Genomic DNA, 25880 nt, shown 5'->3' with positions numbered 1-25880 from the left:
TTTAGATTATGAAAATAATAAGGGGCTCGTGATACCACTGTTAGGTTATGATACATATGACACTACATAGATCATGCGGAAACAACCATTAACCCAGGACAACATATTATTTACACATAATCATATAGCATAATTTAGATGCATACTCTTTGTTGCGTGCCCTCCCTAGCTGCGCCCGAACCAAACAAGAACAAGTCTTTTAGGACTCCAAGTGTCGTCCCTCCGTAGATAGTCCACAGCACGTCCGGATCCGCCTTAAGATTGACCAACTAGAATCGCCCTTAAGGTACTAGAAAATTTCGGCACTTTATGAGCAAGATGTGTGTTTTAATTTTTTCTCAAAAACTCACTTTTTGAATACTTTGAAACTTGTGTATAAATTATGACCCCTAGGCCTTTATTTATAGAGTTATGGAAAAGGAATCGTAATCCTAGTAGGATACGAATTAATTGAAATTAGAATCCTACATGAATTCTATTTAATTAATTTATCCAATTAGGAATAGAAATTTAATCATACACTGACTCTTGTAGATTCAGGAATCACGCATGAGCACAAACTCACACACACACGGCAGCCACAAGGGCTGCCCATGCGCGTGCGAGCAGCAGCCCCGCGCAGCACGGCCCACGCATCCGTGGCCCTTGGCGCGCGCTGGGCCTGCCTTGCGGTAGGCCTGGGCGCTGCCTTGGCTGGGCTTGTGGCGCGCATGCTTGCTGGGCGATGGCCCCAGCTTCGTGCTGGGCCTTCGTCCGGCAAGCCTCGTCCGATGCTAATTCGTACGATACGCTTCCGTTTAAATTTCCATTTCCGGAATCTATTTCCGATACGAACAATATTTAATATTTCCGATTCCGGAATTAATTTCCGTTTCGAACAAATATTTAATATTTCCGTTTCCGGAATTATTTTCCGATTCCGGTAATATTTCCGATTCTGACAATATTTCCGTTTCCGGCAATATTTCCGATTCTGGTAATATTTCCATTTCCAATAATATTTTCCGATACGTACCATGTTTCCGTTTCCGGCAACATCTACGACTTGGATAATATTCATATTTCCGATACGATCCATATTTCCGTTTCCGGCAATATCATCGTTTTCGGAGTATTCATTTCTTGCCTGTGACGATCTTAGCTCCCACTGAAACCAAGATCCGTCGGTTCCGAATATTCATAGATGGAGTATTTAATGCCATTAAATACTTGATCCGTTTACGTACTATTTGTGTGACCCTACGGGTTCAGTCAAGAGTAAGCTGTGGATTAATATCATTAATTCCACTTGAACTGAAGCGGCCTCTAGCTAGGCATTCAGCTCACTTGATCTCACTGAATTATTAACTTGTTAATTAATACTGAACCGCATTTATTAGACTTAACATAGAATGCATACTTGGACCAAGGGCATTATTTCCTTCAACTAAGTCCAATCATCCTTTTAGATCTATCTCTGTAAATCTTGATGCCCAATATGTACTGTGCTTCTCCTAGATCCTTCATCGAAAAACATTTCCCAAGCCAAATCTTGACAGAGTTCAACATAGGAATGTCATTTCCGATAAGTAATATGTCGTCGACATATAATACTAGGAAAGCAATTTTGCTCCCACTGACCTTCTTGTATACACAAGATTCGTCTGCGTTCTTGATGAAACCAAAGTCACTGACTGCTTCATCAAAACGTATATTCCATCTCCTGGATGCCTGCTTCAATCCGTAGATTGATTTCTTTAGCTTGCATACCTTTTTAGCATTCTTTGGATCCTCAAAACCTTCAGGCTGTGTCATAAACACAGTTTCTGTTAAAACGCCGTTTAAGAAAGCAGTTTTGACATCCATCTGCCATATTTCGTAATCGTAATATGCAGCGATTGCTAACATTATCCGAATAGATTTTAGCATTGCAACTGGTGAAAAGGTTTCATCGTAATCCACACCGTGGACTTCCCTGTAACCTTTTGCAACCAATCTAGCTTTGAAAACTTCAAGTTTCCCATCCTTGTCCTTTTTCAGTTTGAAAACCCATTTGCTTCCAATGGCTTGGTAGCCATCTGGGAAATCGACCAAATCCCATACTTGGTTTTCAGACATGGAGTCTAATTCAGATTGCATGGCTTCTTGCCATTGCTTGGAGCTAGGGCTCGTCATAGCTTGTTTGTAAGTCGCAGGTTCATCACTTTCAAGTAATAGAACGTCATAGCTCTCGTTCGTCAAAATACCTAAGTACCTTTCCGGTTGAGATCTATATCTTTGCGATCTACGCGGGGTAACATTTCTAGATTGACCATGATTCTCACCAGATTCTTCTAAAGATCTCTGAGTTTCATCCTGAATGTCATCTTGAGCATTCTCTAGAGTTTGTTGTTCGACTCGAATTTCTTTGAGGTCTACTTTTCTCCCACTTGTCATTTTGGAAATGTGATCTTTCTCCAAAAAGACACCATCTCGAGCAACAAACACTTTGTTCTCAGATGTATTGTAGAAGTAATACCCCTTTGTTTCCTTTGGATAGCCCACAAGGATACATTTGTCAGATTTTGGATGAAGTTTGTCTGAAATTAATCGTTTGACGTATACTTCACATCCCCAAATCTTAAGAAAAGACACATTTGGAGGCTTTCCAAACCATAATTCGTATGGAGTCTTTTCGACAGCTTTAGACGGAGCTCTATTTATAGTGAGTGCAGCTGTATTTAGTGCATGTCCCCAAAATTCTAATGGAAGTTCGGCCTGACCCATCATTGACCTGACAATGTCTAGCAAGGTTCTGTTCCTCCGTTCCGACACACCGTTCCATTGTGGTGTTCCAGGAGGAGTCAATTCTGATAGAATTCCACATTCTTTCAGATGGTCATCAAATTCATAGCTCAGATATTCACCGCCTCTATCAGACCGCAGTGCTTTAATCTTCTTGCCTAATTGATTCTCTACTTCACTCCGAAATTCCTTGAATTTGTCAAAGGATTCAGACTTATGCTTCATTAGGTAGACATAACCATACCTACTGAAGTCATCAGTGAAAGTGATAAAGTAGCTGAAACCACCTCTAGCATTTGTACTCATTGGTCCACATACATCTGTATGGATTAAACCCAATAGTTCATTTGCTCTTTCTCCAACTTTAGAGAAAGGTTGCTTTGTCATTTTGCCAAGTAAACATGATTCGCATTTACCATAATCCTCTAAGTCAAATGGTTCTAGAATTCCTTCCTTTTGAAGTCTTTCTAAGCGTTTCAAGTTTATATGGCCTAATCGACAATGCCACAGATAGGTGAGATCTGAATCATCCTTTTTGGCCTTTTTGGTATTTATGTTATATACTTGTTTGTCGTGATCTAATAAATAAAGTCCATTGACTAATCTAGCAGATCCATAAAACATCTCTTTAAAATAAAACGAACAACTATTGTCTTTTATTAAAAAGGAAAATCCCTTAGCATCTAAGCAAGAAACTGAAATGATGTTTTTAGTAAGACTTGGAACATGGAAACATTCTTCCAGTTCCAAAACTAGCCCGGAGGGCAACGACAAATAGTAAGTTCCTACAGCTAATGCAGCAATCCGTGCTCCATTTCCCACTCGTAGGTCGACTTCACCCTTGCTTAACTTTCTACTTCTTCTTAGTCCCTGTGGATTGGAACATAAGTGTGAGCCACAACCTGTATCTAATACCCAAGAAGTTGAATTAGCAAGTATACAGTCTATAACGAAAATACCTGAAGATGGAACGACTGTTCCGTTCTTCTGATCTTCCTTTAGCTTCAAGCAATCTCTCTTCCAATGCCCCTTCTTCTTGCAGTAGAAGCATTCGGATTCAGAAGTGGGTTGACTGACCTTCCTCTTTACAGATTTGGCGCCAGTTTGCTTAGTTGGGCTGGCCTTGTTGCCACCTTTCTTAGCATTCCTCTTCTTTCCAGATTTCTTGAACTTGCCCCCACGCACCATAAGCACATCCTGCTTATCACTTTTGAGCGTCTTTTCAGCGGTCTTCAGCATACCGTGAAGCTCAGTGAGCGTTTTGTCCAGACTATTCATACTGTAGTTCAGTTTGAACTGATCATACCCGCTATGAAGAGAATGGAGGATGGTGTCTATAGCCATTTCCTGAGAAAATTGCTGATCCAGCCGACTCATATTCTCAATGAGTCCAATCATTTTGAGAACATGTGGACTTACGGGCTCGCCTTTCTTAAGCTTGGTCTCAAGAATTTGCCTATGAGTCTCGAATCTTTCGACTAGAGCCAGATCTTGGAACATGTTCTTCAACTCACTGATGATTGTGAAAGCATCTGAGTTGATGAACGTTTTCTGCAGATCCGCACTCATGGTGGCGAGCATTAGACATTTCACATCCTTGTTGGCATCAATCCAACGATTGAGGGCTGCCTGAGTGACCCCGTCGCCTGCAGCTTCGGGCATCGCCTCATCTAGGACATACTCCTTTTCTTCCTGCATAAGAACTATTTGCAAGTTCCTTTGCCAGTCAAGGAAGTTTTTCCCGTTCAACTTCTCCTTTTCGAGAATTGATCGAATGTTGAATGAATTGTTGTTTGCCATATTAAAAACTACAATTGAAAAGAATAAACAAATAAATAACCATTCACAGTTTCTCTTAATAAACTTAAATTCTAGCATACATGCATAATTCAATGTTTATTAAGCATTTTATTCAAGTTATGTGTTCCGGCAGGTGTGAATAAAATGATTCCAAGATCCTAAAATCATTGAAGAACTAAGCATAGTTTGTCGACTTAATCCTAGAACATCTTAGGTAAGCAAAAGCCTTTTGCTAATAGTCTAGAAACTATTCTTGGTTAATAGGTACGTCTAAGAACTTATTAGGTAAACCTATCGATTTTGCCACGACATAAAAGGACTCCTTACTTATATCGTTGAGTTTTACCAAAACTAACATGTACTCACAATTATTTGTGTACCTTGCCCCTTTAGGAGCAATAAGTAACACCTCGCTGAGCGAAAACTATTACTAGATTGATGTAAAGGATATCCAAGCAAGTGTATATTTTGGCATGGCACCTTTTAACTCAATTTTTAAGTTTGGAACTTAAGGCTCTTACTATGTTGGTTAGATTTTAAGTGAACTAAAATCCTTAATCATGCAACATAATCAAGCTTTTGATCTCATGCATTTTAAGACATATTTAAAAGCAATAAATAACTTAAAACATGCATAAGATAAATGTGATCTAGTATGGCCCGACTTCATCTTGAAGCTTTGACTTCAAAGTCCGTCTTGAAAATCTCCGTGGGAGGCACCATTTTCTTCAAATAGGATAAGCTATAACTAATAACAACTATTTGATGGTTCGCAGACCATATTTGAATTGAAAAATAACTTTGGTACTTTAGAACAATTACATTCAAATTAATGGTACGCAGACCATATTTTCTATCCTATTTGGGCCATACTAGTCACTTCATAACCTGCAAAACAGTACATATACAATATATATACCATTCACCCATTCATTATCATGAATGGCCCACATAGCTGGTTAGTAAAACACATTATGCATCACGTAAACATTTGCAGCAATTAATCAAGGGCACCAATAATCTACCAATTATTCAGTCCTTATTAATTCTAATCAAGTTGTTTTAACCTTAAGGATTTGTAGACCTAATCAAGAGTTTATGACTAAAAAGCGCTCCCACTTAAACCAATAAATTCATATGCTTTACTAATTTTAAACATAAAAATGTATTTCTAGTCTAACCGGAAACATACAAATTTAATTAAAATTTAAAGCTCATATAAATTTATAATTGAATCCAAAAAGTTTAATTTAATTTCAGTCGTTATTTAAATTAATTCATGATTTTAATTTTAGTAAAATAATTAGAATAAATAAAATTTATTATAATTACAATATTCAAAATTAAAATCCAAGAAAATAATTTAAATTATTAATTTTAAAATTAATTAAAATTACGTGAACTGAAATTTTCAAATTAAACATTCAAAACGATCTAATCGTAACGCAAACACCCTACGCATTGCACGCCCATGGGCCGCACGCACACAGCCATTGCTGGCCATGTGCGCGCAGCCCATGCGCTCGTCGCATAGCTGCTGCATCTCCCATCGCAAGCCATCGCACGCTATGGTGCTCGCTGCGCGCGCGCCAGCGCTCGTCGCACGCGAGCCATCGCTCGCAGTGTGCACTCGCCAGCGCTCGCTGTGCGCGCTCCATAGCTCGCTGTGCGCGCGAGCCATTGCTCGCTGTGCGCGCGAGCCATTGCTCGCTGTGCGCGCGACATCGCTCGCTGTGCGCGCGAGCAACGCTGGGCGCAGCGCTCGTGGCACGCGAGCTTGCGCTAGCTGCGAGCGAGGCTGCGCGCTCTTGCGCGAGGCAGTGCGCGTTGTGGCGCAGCTCGCTTGCTGCCCACACGCGACTGCCTTGGCTTGCCTTTCGCCCATGCCCATACGTCCATAGCTCGTGGCCCACGACACAAGGCAGGGCTGCTGCCTTGTGCTCGTGCACCATGCCTTGCTCATTGCATTCGTGCCGCACGGGCGACGAGCTCCCTTGCTCGTCGTCGCATGCCCGCACTATACAACACCCCTTAAGGGTAACACGAAGCGTCCATTGCTTTGTGCGTGCAAGTTATATGAACGAATCGCATAAAAATTTAAAATTTATATTTAAAATCAATGACAAATTAATAAATAATATTAATTTCATAATTTTAGGGCGAAAAATCGAAAATTTATTATTCAATTGATTTCCGATTTACATGGATTCAAGTCTAGGTCATAAAAATTTAAAATTTATCATAAATTTACAATTTTTATGGTGGTTTTTAATCATAGGTTTCTAATTAAATTATAATTAATTATGAAAATCAAATTAATTCTAAATTATTCTAATTTTCAACAAATTAATCATAATTACAAATTAGATTGCATAATTAACAAGGCTAGGCATTCAAACTTGTTAAACATATACAGTAGGTCAATCAAAAATTCAAGATTTATCAACAAGAATCGCAAATATTTAATTTAACATCTTAAATTTACGAAATTTTGCATTCGAAAAACTAAAACCTTCAAAAAGTCATAGTTAGGCTTCGAATTTGAGAATTCTGGGTTTGGCAGAAAAATACTATTTTTGTCAAATTTTTAGAATGCCTTTTACATGCGAAATTGACACAAAAATCACTCGATTTAGATGAGTAACGAAGAAACTGCCGAAAAACTGCGTACGTATAATTAAATAAACGCAATTTGCAATTAATTAAAAATTACGAAAATTAATCACCCCTTTTAATTCTTGCAAATTTGTAATATTTAACCATGTTCATGCAATTAGATTATGAAAATAATAAGGGGCTCGTGATACCACTGTTAGGTTATGATACATATGATATTACATAAATCATGCGGAAACAACCATTAACCCAGGAATACATATTATTTACACATAATCATATAGTATAATTTAGATGCATACTCTTTGTTGCGTGCCCTCCCTAGCTGCGCCCGAACCGAGCAAGAACAAGGCTTTAGGACTCCAAGTGTCGTCCCTCCGTAGATAGTCCACAGCACGTCCGGATCCGCCTTAAGATTGACCAACTAGAATCGCCCTTAAGGTACTAGAATTTTCGGCACTTTTGAGCAAGATGTGTGACTGAATTTTTCTCTCAAAAACTCACTTTGAATACTTTAAAACTCGTTATAAATTGTGAAACCAGGCCACATATTTATAGGGGTATGGAAAGAGAATTGGAATCCTATTAGGATACGAATTAATTAAACTTAGAATCCTACAAGAACTCTAATTAATTAATTTATCAAATAGAATTAGGAATTTAATCATTAACCGAACTCTGCACGTTTTAGGAATCGTGCATGAACACAAACTCACACACACACACACGGCAGCCACGATGGGCCGCCCATGCGGGTGCGTGCGAGCAGCAGCCCACGCAGCGAGGGCCACGCAGCCGCGGCCTTGGCGCGCGCTGGGCCTGCCTTGCGGTAGGCCTGGGCGCTGCCTTGGCTGGGCTTGTGGCGCGCGTTTGGCTTGCTGGGCGATGGCCTGGCTTCGAGCTGGGCCCTCGTCCGGCAGGCCTCGTCCGATGCTTATTCGTACGATACGCTTCCGATTAAATTTCCGATTCCGGAATTCATTTCCGATACGAACAATATTTAACATTTCCGATTCCGGAATTAATTTCCGTTTCGAACAAATATTTAATATTTCCGTTTCCGGAATTATTTTCCGATTCCGATAATATTTCCGATTCTGACAATATTTCCGTTTCCGGCAATATTTCCGATTCTGGCAATATTTCCATTTCCGATAATATTTTCCGATACGTACCATGTTTCCGTTTCCGGCAACATCTACGACTTGGATAATATTTATATTTCCGATACGATCCATATTTCCGTTTCCGGCAATATCATCGTTTCCGGAGTATTCATTTCTTGCCTGTGACGATCTCAGCTCCCACTGAAACCAAGATCCGTCGATTCCGAATATTCATAGATAGAGTATCTAATGCCATTAGATACTTGATCCGTTTACGTACTATTTGTGTGACCCTACGGGTTCAGTCAAGAGTAAGCTGTGGATTAATATCATTAATTCCACTTGAACTGAAGCGGCCTCTAGCTAGGCATTCAGCTCACTTGATCTCACTGAATTATTAACTTGTTAATTAATACTGAACCGCATTTATTAGACTTTATCATAGAATGCATACTTGGACCAAGGGCATTATTTCCTTCATATTGTAGAAGTAATACCCCTTTGTTTCCTTTGGGTAGCCCACAAGGATACATTTGTCAGATTTTGGATGAAGTTTGTCTGAAATTAATCGTTTGACGTATACTTCACATCCCCAAATCTTAAGAAAAGACACATTTGGAGGCTTTCCAAACCATAACTCATATGGAGTCTTTTCAACAGCTTTAGACGGAGCTCTATTTATAGTGAGTGCAGCTGTATTTAGTGCATGTCCCCTAAATTCTATTGGAAGTTCGGCCTGAACCATCATTTTTTTTTAACCATGTCTAGCAAGGTTCTGTTCCTCCATTCCGACACACCGCTCCATTGTGGTGTTCCAGGAGGAGTCAATTCTGATAGAATTCCACATTCTTTCAGATGGTCATCAAATTCATAGCTCAGATATTCACCGCCTCTATCAGACCGCAGTGCCTTAATCTTCTTGCCTAATTGATTCTCTACTTCACTCTGAAATTCCTTGAATTTGTCAAAGGATTCAGACTTATGCTTCATTAGGTAGACATAACCATATCTACTGAAGTCATCAGTGAAAGTGATAAAGTAGCTGAAACCACCTCTAGCATTTGTACTCATTGGTCCACATACATCTGTATGGATTAAACCCAATAGTTCATTTGCTCTTTCTCCAACTTTAGAGAAAGGTTGCTTTGTCATTTTGCCAAGTAAACATGATTCGCACTTACCATAATCCTCTTTGTCAAATGGTTCTAGAATTGCTTCCTTTTGAAGTCTTTCCATGCATTTCAAGGCCTAATCGACAATGCCACAGATAGGTGAGATCTGAATCATTCGTTTTGGCCTTTTTGGTATTTATGTTATAAACTTGTTTGTCGTGATCTAATAAATAAAGTCCATTAACTAATCTAGAAGATCCATAAAACATCTCTTTAAAATAAAACGAACAACTATTGTCTTTTATTAAAAAGGAAAATCCCTTAGCATCTAAGCAAGAAACAGAAATGATGTTTTTAGTAAGACTTGGAACATGGAAACACTCTTCCAGTTCCAAAACTAGCCCGGAGGGCAACGACAAATAATAAGTTCCTACAGCTAATGCAGCAATCCTTGCTCCCACTCGTAGGTCGACTTCACCCTTGCTTAACCTTCTACTTCTGCTTAGTCCCTGTGGATTGGAACATAAGTGTGAGCCACAACCTGTATCTAATACCCAAGAAGTTGAATTAGCAAGTTTACAGTCTATAACGAAAATACCTGAAGATGTAACGACTGTTCCGTTCTTCTGATCTTCCTTTAGCTTCAAGAAATCTCTCTTCCAATGCCCCTTCTTCTTGCAATAGAAGCATTCAGATTCAGAAGTGGGTTGGCTCACCTTCTTCTTTTCAGATTTGGTGTCGCCTAGCTGCTTAGTCTGGTTGGCCTTGTTTCCACCTTTCTTAGCATTCCTCTTCTTTCCAGATTTCTTGAACTTGCCCCCACGCACCATAAGCACATCTTGCTTATCACTTTTGAGCGTCTTTTCAGCGGTCTTCAGCATACCGTGAAGCTCAGTGAGCGTTTTGTCCAGACTATTCATACTGTAGTTCAGCTTGAACTGATCATACCCGATATAAAGAGAATGGAGGATGGTGTCTACAGCCATTTCCTGAGAGAACTGCTGATCCAGCCGACTCATATTCTCAATGAGTCCAATCATTTTGAGAACATGTGGACTTACGGGCTCTCCTTTCTTAAGCTTGGTCTCAAGAATTTGCCTATGAGTCTCGAATCTTTCGACCCGAGCCAGATCTTGGAACATGTTCTTTAACTCACTGATGATCGTGAAAGCATCTGAGTTGATGAACGTTTTCTGTAGATCTGCACTCATGGTTGCAAGCATTAGACATTTCACATCCTTGTTGGCATCAATCCAACGATTGAGGCTGCCTGAGTGACCCCGTCGCCCGCGGCTTCGGGCATCGCCTCTTCCAGGACATACTCATTTTCTTCCTGCATAAGAACTATTTGCAAATTCCTTTGCCAGTCAAGGAAGTTTTTCCCGTTCAACTTGTCCTTTTCGAGAATTGATCGGATGTTGAATGAATTGTTGCTTGCCATAGTTAAAACTACAATTGAAAAAGAATAAACAAATAAATAATCATTCATAGTTTCTCTTAATAAACTTAAATTCTAGCATACATGCATAATTTTATGTTCATTAAGCATTTTATTCAAGTTATGTGTTCCGGCAGGTGTGAATAAAATGATTCCAAGACCCTAAAAACCATTGAAGAATTAAGCACATTATGTATTTTGACTCAATTCTAAAATCTTTTAGGTAAGAAAAAGCCTTTTGCTAATAGTCTAGAAACTACTCTTGGTTGATAGGTACGTCTAAGAACTTATTAGGTTAAACCTATCAATTTTTCCACGACATAAAAGGACTCCTTACTTATATCGTTGAGTTTCACCAAAACTAACATGTACTCACAATTATTTGTGTACCTTACCCCTTTAGGATCAATAAGTAACACCTGGCTGAGCGTAAAACTATTACTAGATTGATGTAAAGGTTATCCAAGTAAGTGTTATTTTGGCATGGCACCTTTTAACTCAATTTTTAAACTTTGGAACTTAAGGCTCTTACTATGTTGGTTAGATTTTAAGTGAACTAAAATCCTTAATCATGCAACATAATCAAGCCAAAATCTCATGCATATTTAAGACATATTTAAAAGCAATAAATAACTTAAAGCATGCATAAGATAAATGTGATCTAGTATGGCCCGACTTCATCTTGAATCTTCAACTTCAAAGTCCGTCTTGAAAATGGTTGGAAACTTCTTGAATTTCACCGTGGGAGGCGTCATTTTCTTCAAATAGGATTAGCTATAATTAAACTAATTACAACTATTTGATGGTACGCAGACCATATTTGAATTGAAAAACAAACTTTGGTGCATTAGACCAATTACATTCAAATTAATGGTACGCAGACCATATTTTCTATCCTATTTGGGCCATACTAGTCACTTCATAACCTGCAAAACAGTACATATACAATATATACAATTCACCCATTCATTATCATGAATGGCCCACATAGCTGGTTAGTAAAACACATTGTATGCATCACATAAATATTTGCAGCAATTAATCAAGGGCACCAATAATCTACCAATTATTCAGTCCTTATTAATTCTAATCAAGTTGTTTAACCTTAAAGGATTTGTAGACCTAATCAAGAGTTTATGACTAAAATGCTCCCACTTATACCAATAACTTTACATGCTTTACTAATTTTAAACATAAAAATGTATTTCTAGTCTAACCGGAAACATACAAGTTTAATTAAAATTTAAAGCTCATATAAAAATATAATCGAATCCATCTAGTTTAATTTATTTTTCAGTTGATTTAAACGAATTTAAATTAATTCAAGGTTTAATTTTAGTAAAATAATTAGTATAAATTAAAATTTATAATAATTATAATATTCAAAATTAAAGTCCGAGAAAACAATTTAAATTATTAATTTTAAAATTAATTAAAATTATTTCCGAACTGGAAATTCAAATTAAAATTCAAAACGACTCAATTGCAACACGACGAGGCACTTGGGCTTGCGCCCAAGCCCCATCGAGTGCACGACTGACCGCACGGCCATGGCACAATGCAGCAGCAGCTACGCGCAAACGCAGCAAGCCAAGCCACGCTTGCGCGCAGCCTGCTCACCCGCATGCATCGCAGCAGCTCTCGTGGCGAGGCAGCGCTCGTTGGTGCGCGGAGTAGTGCTCGCTGGGCGACCCAGCTTGTGCTTTCCCGCGCGCGCGCCTCGACCTTGTGCCACGCCCCTTCGCCCACCGCCCATCAACACAGCACACACACGCCCAGGCTCCTTGCCTCGCGCGCGCGCGCCATGACTTGGTTGCTCGCTGCATACGTACCGCACGGGCGACGAGCTCCCTTGCTCGTCGTCGCGTGCCCGCACGTAGCTTTCAATTATTTGTGCGTGCAACATTTATGGGCGTTTTTCATAAAAATTTAAAATTTGTAATTCAAAATTAATGACCAATTAATAAAACATATTAATTTCATAATTTTAGGGCGAAAAATCGAAAATTTATTAATCAATTAATTTCCGATTAACATGGATTCAAATCTAGGTCATAAAAATTTAAAATTTATAACAAATTAACAATTTTTATGGTGGTTTTTAATCATGGATACCCAATTAAATCATCAATTAATTATGAAAATCAAATCAATTCTAAATTATTCGAATTTCAACAAATTAATCATAATTACAAATTAGGTTGTATAATTAACAAGTCTAGGCATTCAAATTTGTTAAACATATACAGTAGGTCAATCAAAAATTCAAGATTTATCAACAAGAATCGCAAATATTCAATTTAACATCTTAAATTTACAAACTTTTGCGTTCGAAAAACTAAAACATCCGAAAAGTCATAGTTAGGCTTCGAATTTGGGAATTCTGGGTTCGGCCGAAAAATTATAATTTTGTCAAAATTTTAGAATGCCTTTTACATGCGGAATTGACACAAAAATCACTCGATTTGGATGAGTAACGAAAAACTGCCGAAAAACTGCGTACATATAATTAAATAAACGCAATTTGCAATTAATTAACAATTACGAAAATTAATCACCCCTTTTAATTATTTGCAAATTTGTAAAATTTAACCATGTCATGCAATTTAGATTATGTAAATAATAACAGGCTCGTGATACCACTGTTAGGTTATGATACATATGACAAAACATAAATCATGCGGAAAACCTTACTGCCAGGAAACATATTATTTACACATAATCAGTTAGCATAATTCAGATGCATACACTTTATAGCGTGCCCTCCCTAGCTGCGCCCGAACTGAACAAGAACAAGTCTTTAGGACTCCAAGTGTCGTCCCTCCGTAGATAGTCCACAGCACGTCCGGATCCGCCTTAAGATTGACCAACTAGAATCTCCCTTAAGGTACTATAATTTTCGGCAATTATGGGCAAGAATGTGACTGATTTTTCTGTCAAAAATCACTGTTTTATTGTATGAATACTTGTTGAAAAACTCGTATTTAAATTTATGACCCTAGGCATATATTTATAGAACCATGGAAAGGATTTCGAATCCTGTTAGAATACTAATTAATTAATTAGAATGCTATTAGAACTCTAAATAATTAATTTAATCTTTTAGGATTAGGATTTAATCAATGCACGAATTCCGATAGCTTTAGGATTCGTATAGCACGTACACACGCACCGCACGAGCACCGCACGCCCATGCGCAAGCCTTCCGGCCCACGCTGAGCGCACGGCGCACAGGCCCACTGCCCGCAGCCCATTTGTGCGCGCGCGCCAAGCCTTGGCTGGGCCTGGCCTTGCGCTGGGCCTGGTCGAGGCCTTGGCGTGTTTGCTTGATGCGTGTGGCTTGCTGGGCGACGGCCTGGCTTCATGCTGGGCCTTCGTCTAGCAAGGCTCGTCCGATGCTAATTCGTACGATACGCTTCCGATTAAATTCCCGATTCCGGAATTCATTTTCGATACGAACAATATTTAACATTTCCAATTCCGGAATTAATTTCCGTTTCGAACAAATATTTAATATTTTCGTTTCCGGAATTTATTTTTCGATTCCGATAATATTTCCGATTCTGACAATATTTCCGTTTTCGGCACTATTTCCGATTCCGGCAATATTTCCATTTCCGGTAATATTTTCCGATAAGTACCATGTTTCCGTTTCCGGCAACATCTACGACTTGGATAATATTTATATTTCCGATACGATCCATATTTCCGTTTCCGGCAATATCATCGTTTCCGGAGTATTCATTTACTTGCCTTTGACGATCTCAGCTCCCACTGAAACCAAGATCCGTCGATTCCGAATATCCATAGATGGAGTATTTAATGTCATTAAATACTTGATCCGTTTACGTACTATTTGTGTGACCCTACGGGTTCAGTCAAGAGTAAGTTGTGGACTAATATCATTTATTCCACTTGAACTGAAGCGGCCTCTAGCTAGGCATTCAGATTATTTGATCTCACTGAATTATTAACTTGTTAATTAATACTGAACCGCATTTATTAGACTTAACATTAAATGCATACTTGGACCAAGGGCATTATTTCCTTCACGAACATCAAAAGGAGTAATAATTTCAAAGAGCAACGAGAGAAAAAAAAAACAAAGAAATTGCGCAGCGGAAATAATTGAAAGAGAGAAAAATCGACAAACTTTTTGTAAATCCTGCCGGTGAGCTTAATTTTCTAACCCACCGGCAGGGGTATATTTGTGTAAACGATCCCAAGATCTAACCTGCTCTTGATACCATGATAAAATATATTATTGATAGGGAAAATATAATATTGTGTTGTGTTATACGTGGGCATACGCCTCTATTTATTGAGGATAACGCAGTTATCCTATATAGACTTCTATCTTATATCATATAGCTTAGTTATATCATAACTCTACTATATTCGATATTCTATCATATAGGATAACTGCGTTATCCTCAATAAACTATATCGCCTAATTTGCGATTTTTGAAAATGAAGATGTTTTTTATTTTGGTTTTCCCCTTTTGACGACATCAACGAGGATTCTAATTGATTCTCTAAATCTTTTTCCTTTTCTATTGACTTTTTATTTGGCAATTTTTAAAATTTAAAAATTCTATCCTAATATAACTGCCAAAAGATACCAAAATATCCGGAAAGTATTTTTGTGTTATTATTTTTTTATTTTTTTATTTTTGGTAAAAACTATCAAAACGACGTAGTTTTGACCAGGTTGCGTGTAGAGCTACACGCAACCGGGTGTACCTTCTACTAATTGCTTAGAGCAAGATTAGCGCTAGTCTGAGCAATAGTCTGAGCAATAATCTGAGCAATAATCTTTTTGAGTATTAACCTAACACCTCCCATTCAAGTAGAAGAGTATGACAAAAGTCTGAGCACGAGTCTTGTAATTTCAAGACTCTCCTTGAGACGTTTAAACAGTAAATTCAATTTTAATTATTATTTATTTCTTTTTTATTTTATTATTTTCTTAAGTTTGAGGAGTCTTGAATGAGTACGAGGGGTGAAGTGGAAAAATTAAGTAAGTCTAAAAGGGTCTCAACAAGAATCTGAGAAATTGAAAATAAATAAAAATTAATAAAAAGATGATGTGAAAGTCTTAGCTTATACTAGCGCTAATCCAAGTTTGAGATGGAAACAAGGGAAGTCCATGGCATCCCTTGATCATATCCATAATTAAATAGCCTAATAACACTATAGTGTTATAAAATATATATTAGGGTGGATGCCCATTATACCCTTACCCCTATATAATACTATGTATATGTATATATTATGGATGCCTAATGAAATAAGAGAACAACTGACAGTTTTCTCTCTTCCTCTCTCTCCCTTTCCCTCTACTTTCATAATACGTTATCAGCACCATTGCTAATTGTTGATGAAAATCAAAGGAAACCGCAATTGAACAAAGGAGAAAATAACTACAAGAATCATCGTTATCGGTTAGTATTACTACGAAGTAATTACTATATTATTTGGTTTATACTCGTCTTTACTTTCATGATTTTCTTTTAAAGAAGTTTTGTGATCTTGCATATGATATGATTATTATATACTTATGATTTGATTAAACTAATTATTTTATTAAGTTGTTTCAATGATCCGCACTATATGCCTCTGTACGTTAATTTTGTATGTCTTCTAAATACTCCGTACCATGTTTATGTTAACTTATTTGTACGTATTACCGTGTAAAATTGAGTTAGAATACTATAAATTATGTCTGATTGATGAATGTTTATGTAAATTGCGATTTAATGCGGCAACATCATGCGTGGATATCAATTTGATTCACTGCGGTTCATATTAATTTTAGAAACCGTTTTTGTTTTTGCGGCCCAACTTTACTAAGTTAATCTAGATTTTTTTTTTTTGATTTGCTTAATGCTTTGAAATAGTGTATTATTTTCATTTGGTAATCAAATTCGGTTATGCAGTTATGCCGCAATTCGGTTACCATTATTTTTAGTGGAATCTTTCAAGTTTTTTCTTTTTTTTTTTGTAATTGTTAATTATTTCGTGATCATGCTGCAATCTTTGCCTTAATTCTTGTTTGTTTTTGCATTAGTATCATCAATTTAGGGAGTATAATAAAATGAAGAGATAAAAACAAGTGCGTGAAGATTCTTACAAAAATGGTCCTTAATATAAGAATAGTACAATTACTATCTGTTGTTTGAAGCCACACGTGCACTCCATCTTTTATGTGAAAATGAGCCTTTTCTTTTACTTTTATATTCATTTGTGTCTAGCCCAGTAACATACCCATAAATTTTACTATTATAGTGTCAGTATGATACTTAATATTTATCACAACTTGTAGAGGGTATGTTTACTTATAATTCCGACGTCCTAATTTGTAGTATCAATTGTTTTGCATAGCGAATTATGTCAAACCTTGCAAAGCTTGAGATTGTGGCCCTTGATATTACTGGAAAAAACTATTTGTCATGGGTGTTAGATGTTGAAATACACCTAGATGCTAAAGGGCTTGGTGACACAATAAAAGAAGGAAATAAAGCAACATGTCAAGATAAAGCTAAAGCTATGATATTTCTTCGCCATCACCTCCACGAGGGGCTTAAAACTGAGTATCTGACAGTTAAAGACCCACAAATCCTTTGGAGTAATCTAAAGGAAAGGTATGACCACCAGAAAACTGTGATATTGCCAAAGGCTCGTTATGATTGGTTGCATTTGAGATTACAAGATTTTAAATCTATGAGTGAATATGATTCAGCCATGTTTAAAATTACTTCTCAACTGAAATTATGTGGAGAGAAAATTACCGATGCAGATATGTTAGAAAAAACATACTCCACTTTTCATGCAAACAATGTTGTCCTGCAGACACAGTATCGAGAAAAAGGTTTTAAAAAATATTCTGAATTGATATCTTGTCTTCTTGTGGCTGAACAAAATAATGAGCTGTTAATGAAAAATCATGAAGCACGCCCTACTGGCTCAACTCCATTCCCTGAAGCGAATGTGATATCCCATAGCGGGAAAATATCAAAGAATAAAGACCATGCCAGCAGCAGTGGTCGTGGTCGTGGCCAATGGCGAGGCCGTGGGCGTGGACGTGGTTTTGGTGGCTATGGTAGAGGTCGTGGAGGTTATTACAAGAACTCACATTCCCACCAGAAGTGGGACCGCAAAGATGGTAAAGGTGAGAAAGAAAAAAGTGACAATGTGACTAGTGTTTGTTGTCATTGTGGAGGAAAAGGCCATTGGTCACGCGTATGTCGCACTCCAAAACACCTTGTTGACCTTTATCAATCATCATTGAAGAAAAAAGGAAAGAATGTTGAGACCAATCTTGTATTTGTTAGGTTATGATACATATGACAATTCATAAATCATGCGGAAAAACCATAAACCCAGGAAAACATATTATTTACACATAATCATTTAGCATAGATTAGATGCATACTCTTTGTTGCGTGCCTTCCCTAGCTGCGCCCGAACCGAACAAGAACAAGTCTTTAGGACTCCAAGTGTCGTCCCTCCGTAGATAGTCCACAGCACGTCCGGATCCGCCTTAAGATTGACCAACTAGAATCGCCCTTAAGGTACTATTATTTTCGGCACTTTATAGGCAAATGTGTGACTGAATTTTTCTCTCAAAAACTCACTTTGAATACTTTGAAACTTGTGTTATAAATTGTGAGCCCTAGCCTCATATTTATAGCGGTATGGAAAGGGAATCGAAATCCTATTCAGATACAAATTAATTAAACCTAGAATCCTACAAGAACTCTAATTTAATTAATTTATCAAATAGAATTAGGAATTTAATCATTAACCGAACTCTGCATGTTTTAGGAAACGTGCACGAACACAAACACTTGCACACACACGCACGGCAGCCACGATGGGCTCCATGCGTGCGCGCGAGCAGCAGCCCACTCAGCGCCCGCGTGCGCTGCGCGCTGCGCGTGCTGTGCGCGCTGTGCGCGCTGCGTGCTGCGCGTGCTGTGCGCGCTGTGCGCGCTGCGCGCTGCGCGCAGCCTGCTGGGCCTGGCCTTGCGCTGAGCCTGGCGTTGCTGTTTGTGCGGCGCGCTTGGCTTGCTGGGCGATGGCCTGGCTTCGTGCTGGGCCTCGTCCGGCAGGCCTCGTCCGATGCTTATTCGTACGATGCGCTTCCGATTAAATTTTCCGATTCCGGAATTCATTTCCGATACGAACAATATTTAATATTTCCGATTCCGGAATTAATTTCCGTTTCGAACAAATATTTAATATTTCCGTTTCCGGAATTATTTTCCGATTCCGGTAATATTTCCGATTCTGACAATATTTCCGTTTCCGGCAATATTTCCGATTCTGGCAATATTTCCATTTCCGATAATATTTTCCGACACGTACCATGTTTCCGTTTCCGGCAACATCTACGACTTGGATAATATTTATATTTCCGATACGATCCATATTTCCGTTTCCGGCAATATCATCGTTTCCGGAGTATTCATTCCTTGCCTGTGACGATCTTAGCTCCCACTGAAACCAAGATCCGTCGGTTCCGAATATTCATAGATGGAGTATTTAATGCTATTAAATACTTGATCCGTTTACGTACTATTTGTGTGACCCTACGGGTTCAGTCAAGAGTAAGCTGTGGATTAATATCATTAATTTCCACTTGAACTGAAGCGGCCTCTAGCTAGGCATTCAGCTCACTTGATCTCACTGAATTATTAACTTGTTAATTAATACTGAACCGCATTTATTAGACTTATCATAGAATGCATACTTGGACCAAAGGCATTATTTCCTTCAGTATTTGAAGATGGCAAAGGTGATTTTGAGTCTGGTGATACAACTCACCTAGAAGTTGCAGATTTCTATACTTCCCCTGAAGGGAATAATTAAGTTTTTAATATGTTGTGTTGGATTTGGTATAGAATTGTAGTATTTTAATTATGACATTATGTGTTTAAGTTATGAACTTTGTGATTGTATAATGACTTTATATTCTGTGTGTTTTCTAAGATATTGTATTATTTTGGGTGTTTTATTTTATAATGGTTATTTTGGACATGTTTAGTTTGTGACACATATTTTTATTTCCTTGAAGAATATGAATACCTCTCAAGGTCAATGGGAAATAAATGATGAAGAATTGTGTCTTGCAGACAGTGCAACTACTCATACTATACTTAAGAATAAGAAATATTTCTCTCAATTGATGATGAGAAAAACTAGTGTGAGTACTATATCGGGTAGTACTAATATTATAGAAGGCTCCGGAAGAGCAAATATATTGTTGCCTATGGGAACTAAATTTGTCATCATTGATGCATTATATTCTCCCAAGTCTCAAAGAAATTTATTGAGTTTTAAAGATATTCGAAGTAATGGTTATCATATTGAGACTATTAGTGAAGGAAATGATGAATTCCTTCAAATCACGAGCATAACTAATGGCACAAAGACTGTCTTGGAGAAATTACCTACATTCTCCACTAATTTGTACTACACGAGAATTAATTCTATTGAAACACATGCTATAGTAAACCAGAAGTTTACTGATAGCTTCATAGTTTGGCATGACCGGTTAGGCCATCCCGGTTCAATCATGATGCGAAAAATCATTGAAAATTCTTGTGGGCATTCATTAAAGAGCCAGCAGATTCTCTCTAATAATTTTTCATGTGTTGCTTGCTCACAAGGAAAGTTGATAATTCGACCATCACCAGCTAAGATAAATTTTGAATCAATCAATTTTCTGGAACGTATACAAGGGGATATTTGTGGGCCAATACATCCCCCATGTGGACCATTTAGATACTTTATGGTTTTAATCGATGCATCGACTAGATGGTCACATGTATGTTTGTTATCATCTCGCAACCTGGCGTTTGCGAGATTACTTGCTCAATTGATTAAATTAAGAGCACATTTTCCAGATACTCCTATTAAGTCTATTCGTCTTGATAATGCTGGTGAATTTACTTCACAATCTTTCAATGATTATTGCATGTCCATTGGGATAAATGTTGAACATCCTGTAGCACATGTTCATACACAAAACGGTCTTGCTGAATCATTAATTAAACGCATTCAGTTGATTGCTAGACCATTGCTAATGAAGTCTAAACTCCCAATTACTGCTTGGGGACATGCTATATTACATGCAGCAGCATTAATTCGCATCAGGCCAACAAATTATCATAAGTTCTCCCCATCACAATTGGTTTTTGGTAGGAACCAAATATATCCCATCTTAGAATTTTTGGATGTGCAGTTTATGTCCCTATAGCTCCACCACAACGCTCCAAGATGGGTCCTCAAAGGAGGTTGGGAGTATATGTTGGATTTGATTCCCCATCAATAATCAAATATCTTGAGCCAACTACAGGGGATTTATTTAAGGCTCGTTTTGCTGATTGTCATTTTAATGAGTCAGCTTTCCCAGGTTTAGGGGGAGAAAACAAACAGCTGGATAAAGAAATTAGTTGGAATGAATTATCATTAACTCATTTTGATCCTCGTACTAAGAAATGTGAACTAGAAGTTCAAAAGATAATTCATTTACAAAGTTTAGCAAATCAGTTGCCAGACGCTTTTACTGACCCAAAGAGAGTGACTAAGTCACATATACCAGCTGTGAATGCTCCAATTAAGATTGATGTCCCGGAAGGACAAAATGATGTTGCTAATGAGTCTAAGGCACGCCAGAAGCGTGGAAGACCAATAGGTTCCAAAGACAAGAATCCTCGAAAAAGGAAAGGAGCAATGGTTAATGATGGTCCAATAGAGGATACGATCAATTTTAAAGGATCTCCAGAAGAGACTTTAGACATGATAGAAGATGAAATTCAGGTACCTGATAATGAAGAAATTTCGATAAATTATATCATGTCTGGAATTACATGGAACCGAAATCATATCGACGTGTGATGTTTTTGCATGCAATGTAGCATTAAATGTTGTGGATGATGATGAGGATCATGAACCAAAGTCTATTGAAGAATGTAGACATAGAGATGATTGGCCAAAGTGGAAGGAAGCAATTTAATCAGAATTGAAATCTCTTGCAAAAAGGGAAGTATTCGGACCTATAGTCCGTACACCTGAAGATGAAAAGCCAGTGGGACATAAATGGGTCTTTGTGCGAAAGAAAAATGAAAATGGTGATATTGAAAGATCTAAAGCAAGATTAGTTGCACAAGGATTCTCACAAAGACCTGGTATTGATTATGAGGAGACATATTCTCCTGTGGTGGATGCAACAACTTTTAGATATATAATTAGTCTGGCAATGAGAGAGGGACTTGACTTACACTTAATGGATGTAGTCACAGCTTATTTGTATGGTCCACTGGATAATGATATCTATATGAAACTCCCAGAAGGATTTAAGTTGCCAGAAGCAACAAAATCAAGTTCTCGAGAACATTTCTCTATCAAATTGAATAGATCTCTATATGGATTGAAACAATCTGGGCGTATGTGGTATAATCGCCTTAGTGAGTACTTATTGAAAGAAGGCTATAAGAATGATCCTATTAGCCCATGTATTTTTATAAAGAGATTTGGATCAGGATTTGTTATAGTTGCAGTGTATGTTGATGATCTAAACATTGTTGGAACTCCTGAAGAGATTTCCATGACCGTGGAATGTTTAAAGAAAGAATTTGAAATGAAAGATCTTGGAAAGACAAAATTTTGCTTGGGGTTACAAATTGAGCACCTAAAGAATGGAATCCTTGTGCATCAAACAACATATACAGAAAAGGTGCTAAAAAGGTTCTCTATGAATCAAGCACATCCATTGAGTAGCCCTATGGTTGTAAGATCACTTGAAGTGGATAAGGAACCTTTCCGTCCTCGGGAAAATGATGAAGAAATTCTTGGTCCTGAAGTACCATACTTAAGTGCAATTGGAGCACTGATGTATCTTGCTAGTCATACAAGACCTGACATATCATTTTCTGTGAATTTGTTAGCAAGGTTTAGCTCATGCCCAACCCGCAGGCATTGGAATGGGATTAAACATGTACTTCGTTATCTACAAGGTACGAAAGATATGGGTTTGTTCTTTCCTAATTTATCAAAAGAATGTTTAGTTGGTTTTACAGATGCAGGGTATTTATCAGATCCTCATAATGGCCGATCACAAACTGGATATCTATTCACATGTGGAGCAATTCACGAGGCTAGTCGTGAATGTGTATGGCTAAGGTCTGTGATTCAGCATATAAGAGAAGATTGTGGTTTATCTTCCGGGAAAGAGGCACCAATAATTTTATATGAGGATAATGCAGCATGTATTGCACAGCTCAAGGAAGGATACATCAAAGGTGATAGAACAAAGCACATATCACCAAAATTCTTTTTTCACTCATGAACTTCAGAAGAATGGCGATATAAATGTCTTGCAGATTCGTTCAAGTGAAAATTTGGCAGATTTGTTTACTAAGGCGCTTCCTACTGCTACATTTAAAAAGTTGATTCACCTCATTGGTTTGCGCCGTCTCAAAGATCTTTAGTGATGTTGTCATTAGGGGGAGTAAATGCGCGCTGCACTCTTTTTCCCTTAACCATGTTTTTCCCACTGGGTTTTCCTGGTAAGGTTTTTAATGAGGCAGCATTTCATGCGCATTATAAGGCATTATATTGTTTTGGATAATGGACATCCAAGGGGGAGTGTTATAAAATATATATTAGGGTGGATGCCCATTATACCCTTACCCCTATATAATACTATGTATATGTATATATTATGGATGCCTAATGAAATAAGAGAACAACTGACAGTTTTCTCTCTTCCTCTCTCTCCCTTTCCCTCTACTTTCATAATATATACGGAGTAGATCTTTTAATCGTACTAAAATATGCAACCTACGTACTGATCTAGCATAACATATATGAGAGTTACGTAGACATATAGACTTTTATCACTTATCATACGGGCATATAGCTAACTGATAACGTAACTATGTTCCACAAGATATGTTTTTTGTATGTCAATAGGATAACTATTTATCTTCAATAAAAAAAATAAAAAAAATAAAAGATAAAAAGAGATATTGCCTTTTTATTATTTCTCCATTCAACAAAAGATAATGATACAACTAAGACTATATCCTTAATAACCTCGGATATACTATTAAGAACTCGAGTTTGAGATGGAAACAAGGGAACCAGTCCATGGCATCCCTCGAAGTGCATTTTTGACCCGGACCCAATCGTGTGGTGGTTCACCACTCATTACGACCGGTTTTAACTCCCCAGTACGTAGATCATAACGAACAAAAGCCATAATATATTGACCTAGCCCAATTAGGATTTCCGATCCATCCTCCGAATAAGCATACGGCAATGGCGGGCAGTATACAATCACGCTTATCGAGCCAAGAAAACGATTTGGTACCAGTTCATCACTTTCTAAAGCTTGTTTGAGTGAAAGACGATGAATCAATTTAACCCATGATCGATTCTTCTTCAAAACCCATACGTCCATTGTACATTCCAACGTATACTTTACTAAATGCAAACAACCCCTTAAATCAACTAACTTGTACAATATGTACCCACCTTGGTCGTCATCATCAGGCATTGGTATCACATCATGATACTCTTCACTCTCGAAATCAAACCCGGATACACCGTGGTATGTATAGTCGGGTTTTCGGATTAACCAATACGACGACATATTATTAGAAATACCGCAACTATATCCACGTGGAAGAGGTTTTATGCTTTTCCATGAATTTCTCTTCAAACTGTACAACCAAGTAGTATCCCTATTATTATCATTGTCTTCATTATTGTTGTCGTCATTGTTGTTGTGTTGAACTGAATAAAAAATCTTATAATCGTCGTTAATGCAATCATAACCAAACACAACCAACTCTTCATGGTAGTTTTGGTAGTTTGGTACAACCAAGTGAGGTATGTTGTTCATGATTGTACCCGTTATAGGGTTGTGTAGCGAAAATCTAACAGTACTCCTATGATCAACAAATTTCCGGAAACAAACCAAACCATTGCAACAACCACCAACAACGTTAGAATCATGTCCAGCTAGTTTCTTAAACTCTAAAGTAGAGTTGTGATAGTTTAAGGAATATAGGTTACATTGTAATTCCCCGTAACCAAAGAGGATGAGTGACATGGAATTCGCATTAAATTTACCAGTGTGGGATTTTATGAAATAAGGGTTATTAATTTCATCACGCCAACGCTTACAAACGGACTGTAGACCGAGCAGGGGTTCAGCCGGAATCCTTTGGAGAATGTTAGATTCGATCTCTAATGGAAGGCGGTCGGTGTTCTTGTTTTTCAGGATTAAAGGTATGATTTTTCTCAAAAAATTGAAGCATGTTGGTGTACAATCTGGATATTTGCGGCTTGATTTGTCCCCCATTATTATCAAGTTTTTGCAATTTTGCGCACAATTTTCTTAAGTAAACGTATTTATATACAAGCAGAGTCCTTACAACATGGGAATTACATACTCTAATAAATAAATCTTCATAAACTAATTTTATTTGATTTCATAAACTGACTTCTCTTATGTTAGGAAACTACGGAGTATGACTATGACTATGAGTATCAATAACAGTTTTGTTTATCTTAAACTTCAAAACAAATGGGCCAACGTTGTTTGGCCCAATATTGGCACTTACACAGTCAGGCCCATTACATTGTCCGAACTTTGGATTGGTGAACCTAGTTGGGCCATGTGCTGGTTTTGGAAGATAAACTGGATCATGGTCGATTAATGAAGGAGTTGGTGGGTCCTACTTCAAAAAATTACCCGCAAGTTCTCTTGGTATAGTTTGCCTGTTTTAGTTTGGGATTTGTTAAATGACGCCCTTCAATTCCACAAAAACGCCCTAAAATACCCATTTTTTTCTAAACTACCCTTATTATTTTACCATTTTTTTTTTTACGTTATTCTCGCTTTTTCTTCCTTTTACCATCTTTCTCCTTCCTCCCCAACTAATCATCCACCATACATCCTGGAGCACACCACCAAGTCACCAACTAGTATGAGAACAACTTGAAAACTCGTCGGAGCGAACTCGAGCG

At 37.8% G+C, this 25880-nt stretch overlaps 2 protein-coding genes across 2 annotated transcripts; one reads left to right on the top strand and one right to left on the bottom strand.

The window, feature by feature from the left end:
- Positions 1 to 17225: 17225 nt before the first annotated feature.
- Positions 17226 to 18176, top strand: LOC110792666 (uncharacterized). Its single transcript, XM_021997479.2, has one exon. The coding sequence runs from the start codon at positions 17226 to 17228 to the stop codon at positions 18174 to 18176; it is 951 nt and encodes a 316-aa protein (XP_021853171.2).
- A 5776-nt stretch (positions 18177 to 23952) lies between these two features.
- Positions 23953 to 25212, bottom strand: LOC110792670 (F-box/kelch-repeat protein At3g23880-like). The gene has a single exon (XM_021997482.2). It carries the CDS (start codon positions 25210 to 25212, stop codon positions 23953 to 23955), a length of 1260 nt encoding a protein of 419 aa, XP_021853174.2.
- Between the last annotated feature and the right edge of the window lie 668 nt (positions 25213 to 25880).

This window comes from Spinacia oleracea, chromosome 6 (assembly GCF_020520425.1).
Source record: "Spinacia oleracea cultivar Varoflay chromosome 6, BTI_SOV_V1, whole genome shotgun sequence".
Lineage (NCBI taxonomy): Eukaryota > Viridiplantae > Streptophyta > Magnoliopsida > Caryophyllales > Amaranthaceae > Spinacia > Spinacia oleracea.
This window is presented reverse-complemented; position numbering and strand designations above follow the sequence as displayed.